General features: G+C 37.1%; 1 protein-coding gene across 1 annotated transcript in view; it reads left to right on the forward strand.

Moving 5' to 3' along the window:
- The window catches only part of LOC118741369 (protein SMG8-like), an 8,611-nt gene extending 2,745 nt beyond the window's left edge, over window positions 1-5,866 (forward strand). Inside the window, 12 exon segments of the mRNA XM_036473320.1 lie at window positions 2,583-2,760; window positions 2,816-2,946; window positions 3,003-3,292; window positions 3,600-3,773; window positions 3,844-3,945; window positions 4,017-4,063; window positions 4,128-4,227; window positions 4,287-4,378; window positions 4,380-4,475; window positions 4,558-5,213; window positions 5,269-5,423; window positions 5,480-5,866. Of these exon segments, the coding sequence (XP_036329213.1) occupies window positions 2,583-2,760; window positions 2,816-2,946; window positions 3,003-3,292; window positions 3,600-3,773; window positions 3,844-3,945; window positions 4,017-4,063; window positions 4,128-4,227; window positions 4,287-4,378; window positions 4,380-4,475; window positions 4,558-5,213; window positions 5,269-5,423; window positions 5,480-5,698 (2,240 nt within the window). The 3' untranslated portion in view covers window positions 5,699-5,866.
- The last annotated feature ends 381 nt before the right edge of the window (window positions 5,867-6,247 follow it).

Here is a 6,247-nt window from a genome sequence, read left to right on the forward strand (position 1 = left end):
TTCCCCAATATTTTCTTTGACCTCCGTGTTATTGACTACCTCCTTTAAGTATTTCCACATGAGTCGGCTGTCACCCTTATTTATTTCCACCTTATGCTCTAAGTATTTAATTTTTTTACACCTTAACATTTTCTTATATCTGCTTCTCACTAAATTATATTCACCCCAGTACCCTGACAACACTGCTTTCTCATGGGATTTAGATTTATACTTGTTCATCTCTGTCAATTGCCTATCATACCATTTGTTCCTCTGCCTAATGCGAGTTATTTTTGAGTAAGTCAACTGCCTCATGGCCCACATAATGCAATGAGTAATATACTCCACCATACCGTCAGCATCGAAAAAATTTAAGTTCGAGAAATCGCACTGCCTTAGTAAACGGGTTAAGTGCTCAGGGTTATATCTCTCCCAGGATATTACTTCTGCCTCCTTAGCAAGTGGGTTAAGTTTATTGACATTTAGTCGAAACATTATTGTTTCGTGGTCAGATATTCTATGATCCTCGACCTTTTGACATATAACTCGGTTATCATTGGAATACAACAAGTCAATACGTGTTTCCGAATGTTCCGTCACCCTCGTATTAAAATTTATCAGCTGTTGCATGGCTTGTTGCAAGAAAACATCATTGAGTTTTCTGCTGTATGTTTATGTTAAAATCGCCAATGACAACAGTGTTCACAGAATTTTCTGAGATTTCTGCTAAGATATCCTCCATATATGTAACAAATTCCGCATCACTTGAGCTTGGGGAGTGATAAACAACCCCGAGCTGCCACCTGGTATCACAGTGTGTGAGTTGAATAACTATACACCAAACATTTTTGTCTAAAGCCTTGTTAGTTATTGTTTTAAAACCGAGCGTGTTTGGAACGAGTATTATCACTCCCCCTGTGTGTCTACTGTGTGAGTCGCAGCGTATCATCTGATACGCCGGGAACATTATTTCCGTATCCTCTATGTCATCAGTTAGGCATGTTTCGGAACACAAAAGTAGATCCGGGTCGGTAAAATCTATAAGTATTTCTAGCTCAACTTTATTAGCCACTAAACTCTGTATATTGAGATATACGCATTGCAAATATTTGGGTAGCGCTTTCTTTACACCGGGGTGAGACGTAAACTCAACGCTAGGGTCCCCACAAACTTGCTGTAATTGTTAGTAATTTACAGTATTTCTTTTATGCTCGAGCTTTTTCTGGTATACAGGACACTGTCGGTTAAATGTCATATGATTTTCATCAAGCCCTAAGTTAAATTTTTTATTAGCACGAATGCAGTTTATGCATTTCTTTAATGTTTCCTTAGAACATTCCAGTTTTGTGGTTATCTAGGCACTTGAAACATACCTCATCGGCTTTACATTTCGCAGCTATGTGGTTAAATCCCTTGCATTTGAAACAGAAAGTAACATCCATTCCATCTTTGACTCTACATTTTTCCCAACCTATGTTTATTTTTTCGCTTGCCAGCACGGCTGCAAAGGCATCTACATCTGTTTCTACTAACGCATTATAATGTTTTGCATTTCCTCTTTTTGTTTCAAAACATTTCAAAATTTTGAAATTACCATTTTTGAAGCATTCATTCTGTTTTTTTATCATATCCCTGAGCTGCTCATTCTCATGTTTAAAGCTCATTCTATATACCATGAACCTTGGCTTGGCTACGTTTGGGATTTTTTATTTCATATCTATCACTCATTTTATTCTCTATTGCCTTTTTGATTTTTTCACGCTCAGCCTCATTTTCTGTTTGTATTACTACAGCCCCACTTTTCCTCCCCTGTACACTATTAATTTTCAAGCCCGAGGGGTCAACATTTTTGTTCAAATCTTCTTTTGTTTTTCCCACTTCCTGCTTCTCTTTTGGTTGTAGAACTAATGGCTTCTCTTTATTTACTTTCGGCGGCCTATTATCTTTCGCAGTATTACCTTTAAAGAGATCCGCGTAAGTGGCTTTCGCCCGTTGACCTGCTAACGCGTCAGCAGTCACCGATTTCTTTATCTCTTCACAAATTTTTTTGTTCTCATTTTCATTGCGCACTATGGCTTTGCAAAGATCATGGCTTTGCTTTTTTACGCCGTCAGCTATTGACTTAATTTGGTTCACTTCGAGAATACTCGCCTCACAGGTTTTTTGTACTCTTTGCATTGCATCAATGCGTTCCCCAAATTTTTTCTCTATTGATTGCAAGAGAAGTTTAAGCTCTTTCACTTGCATTTTTTGCGACTCCTGGAAGTCATCATTACTCTCTTGGATCTTTTGACTATTTTTCTCTATTGTTAAGTTCATATTTCGGAGCACCTCATCGATGTTATGCATGTATGTGTGACATTGGTTACACATAAAGCGCACAAAGTTGTTTTCTTTGAGTACATTCGCACTGTACTCATCCAATTCAGAGCATTTTTTTGCCCATTGCCACACTTTACCACACACACCATCAAAATGAAACAAATTTTTGTGCTTGCAATAGCACTGGCTCTAACGCTGGTTGAAATCCTAACAATTCGGCTGTTTTTTAAAAATTTTCCGCAGAGCGATTACAAACACGTCAACAACGTTGCAGTGTTACCATCAATTAGCAGAGGATGCGTACGGTTATTTTCTGCTATTCAATCAGCGCGTGCGCAATCGCTTTGCCCGAATGTTGCTCTTCGCTACTCAAGTTTGCCACATTATCGTTTTCGTTGAACTAAGTGTTACTTTCGATGCATCCTTGTTGATGATCTTTAGAGCTCTGAAGATTATAAGGTTTGTATGCTTAGCAGGCTATTGCTACTTTAATAAATATGGCTTTCCTTGGCAGGGACAAGTACATATTAAAGTTTTTGCCAAAATTGGTTAAAAACTCTAGCACTGGCACTTTTTTGGGAAAATCTGCACGTTTATGTTCACCGCGTGTGCTATTCCTTTTCGAGAATTACCCAGATGATTACGGTAATAAAAATTGATTAGGATTTAAGTTTTTTAAACTTTATGCTATTGAATTTCAGAGAAAACAAGCGAATGCATATCCAAACTGGAATTCGAGGTGGAGGATAGCATTTATAAAATTATTATTATTAATAGTTGTTATTCTATTCATAATAAAACATTTGCAATCCCCAGTGCCATGTCGCTATTCTCTATACCGAGCAATAAGCGCTTTGTTTATTATAACACTGATCCTTCATTACGAGAAGATCCTTTGTTGAAATCAATAACGATGCTGCAAAGCTTTTTGCAGAAATCTAATTTTAAAGAAGACGATGAAGATGATCTTGAAGATTTGCGACCTTTCAAGGTATACAGTAAAAAATTTAGTTTAATTTTAATACCATTTTGGTGTTTATATATAACAATGACAGAAAGTATTAGATTAAAACCATACTGGTTTAAGCAAAGAGGGAGAGAAAAGATTGAGAGAGTATGTATTATTGCTATTAAATTAATAATATATTTGGAATTAATTCAAATAAGCTTTTCTTCTTAGAAACAAACCATGGGGCTAAATTCTATAGTTTTTAGGGATTGAAAATAAAACTGAACTGAACTGAACTAAAAGAGATATGGGTATAACAAATCATAACTATAAAACTGAAATTTTATAGGGTTTTGGTAAACCGTTAATTCAATGCAATCCAGAACGAACTCAGCCAACTGTGGAAGAGGTGTTTCTTAAAAAGAGAAATTTTATGGATTTATTGATGGATCATGTCGATGAAGCACTACAAATAGGCTTTGATGATAGTTCGACGAAATTCAAAGGCAAAAACCATTTTGTGGTATGAATCAGTATGAATACATATAATGTATTTAAAATCCTCAAAAATTCAATTGGTTTGCTGTTTTAAGATACTTCCAGCAAAGGCTTGGTATGAAACAATCAAAATGCTTCATAGAATTTTCATCGAAAATCCAGATAATCCCAAATTTGAGGCCAACGATGCAGATTATGTAAGATAGAATATTAAACTAAACTCTTAAAAATCAGTTATACATAGTACATACATATGTATTGGTTTCAGAAAGCATATTTGGAGAATTTCAATAAAATTATGGACATCGATGATGAGTAAGTAAAATTTATACAAAACCCTGGGAGAAAATGTTGTGAGACATCTAATTAATTATTGCAGGTTCTTTAACGCTTGCTGTGATATAGGTTTGCAGAAAGCTTATGCAATGTACAACAACCCAACTTTGACGCACTACAGTAGCACAGTGCATAAAAAACTGGTAGAACAAACGTATTGTGAAAATTAAAATGGTTATGGCTAAAATTTGTACTTTGCAAGGTTGAAGAGGCCGTTTCATTATATATGAAATATGCCCGCGGCACCCAGACCGTCATAAACGAGACTAAGCTGCGTGAAATGTGCGAACGATGCGGAATTCTATGAATATATGGCTAACAATTGCAATCTGTGCGCTAAAGTAAAAAAAGTTCATTTTCCAGTTTTTGAGCCTTCCATCAATGATTATAGGTTAGTGCAGACAAATAAATATAAAATTTAAATTACAAAAAAATTCAAATAAAATATCCCTAATCCCAAATTTTATGAACAGAGCCGCCGAATTCAAAATTGCTTTTCCAAAGCTATCGATACATGACTCCATTGATTTCGCTGAACGTCTTGATCTACGCTCTCCCGATTCTGTTGACTCGGACGAGTGCTCTCAGCCATTTACTGCCTCACAGGGTACGCATACCAATCTTAGCCTGGTGTCCACTGACGAATTGGACAAAATTGCTGTTGATGATGGTGATATGCACAGTACCGAAGAATCCCTTAATGAATTGGTTATACAGGTGAAAGATAAAGATGCACAGAAAGAAAAGGAGAAGGAGCGAAGCATATACAGGCAGCCCTCCACCACTGAATATCTGCCTGGTATGGTTCATACGGAATCGCCACTGGGATTGTTGCCGCGTTTTCCAAGTTGGTCGTTGGTATGTGTTGGGCCAAGCTCGGTCTACAGTCACAACACTGGTCTATTGGAACACTTTCAAAGTGGGTTTCTTTCGGGCGCAAATTTTTTGCTTCCCTGGGATGTGCATGTCCGCCTGGAACATTCTGCATCGTGGGCCTATGAAAAAACTCGGCTACGAAAGATGGGCGAGGTTTTCATACTGAAAATATTTGTTGGCTGCGAATATGAGTGCCCGCGCGGATACAGATTTATGATGAACTCACCGGATAAGGTATTACGCGGTGGATCAGGTATTTGCCATACAGTCTTCTATTACTATAGACTTATGTCATGCCCTTATTGCAGGAATACTTCGGGACAGTGGCAGTAAAATAGTGTATAACAATATGCCGCTGTATTTCCCTTGTCCCTGTCGTTCACATAAGGCGGATGTGGCTCAATTAATGCGCGTTCATGTTGTAACTCCAAAAGCGCCTGTAAATGTTATTTTAGATCCGAGGGTATGAATCTGATTCTAATATAATTATGCGTCCTTAATTTCATTGCATGCTCTTAGGTGCGTACGGGAGAGCGCGATTATATTTTCACCATGGGTCTACCTAATCCTCCAAAACTAACTCAAAGTGCTTATTGGATTTTACGACTTCCCTACGTGTATCAAGGAGACGAAGGTCCAATAGCACCACCCACCGAAATAACTGCAACCAGTGCAATCAATTATGGTTGCCTACCAGCTGGTATGTTTGGCGTAAGCGAAACGGAAGTAGATGACTGAAAAATCACGCTGTCTACGTAGCCGGAGCAATTTGAATTTTTAACCGGTCAAGGAGTGTGATTTCAACAGCTTTCCCACAAATTTATGGGAATGTTTTATGCTGTTGCAGAAAGCGCGAAAGTATAATAATGCAACATCAGCTACATGGCTATTTTGTAATCTATATTTGTACGTTATTTTTTTTTCATTGAAAACAAAAACAGATTACGTTTAGTTTGTAAAGAAAATAATCAAGATTTGTGTCACTCGTGCATGATTAAAAGAAATCGTTGCGATTTTATCCTAAATACTAACGATTTGAGTTTCCTTTACAGCTGGTACTACGGATCCCTATATTTTTTTTTTTTTTTGTGGGTTTAAGTTACTCTCGTTCCCTTCTTATTGGTAGGAGAGAATTATTTGGCCCGTTCTAAGAATTACAGCGCCATCACCAATTTTGCACTTGCAGTGCTTTCTTTTAAGGGTTTTTATACTATTAATAATTTATAGATGTTGAATGTAGTTTGTATGTATGAATTTTGGTGTATATAATTGGAGTTGCCAGATCAA

Source organism: Rhagoletis pomonella, unplaced genomic scaffold (genome assembly GCF_013731165.1).
Source record: "Rhagoletis pomonella isolate Grant_MI unplaced genomic scaffold, Rhpom_1.0 Rhpom_scaffold_00006, whole genome shotgun sequence".
NCBI lineage: Eukaryota > Metazoa > Arthropoda > Insecta > Diptera > Tephritidae > Rhagoletis > Rhagoletis pomonella.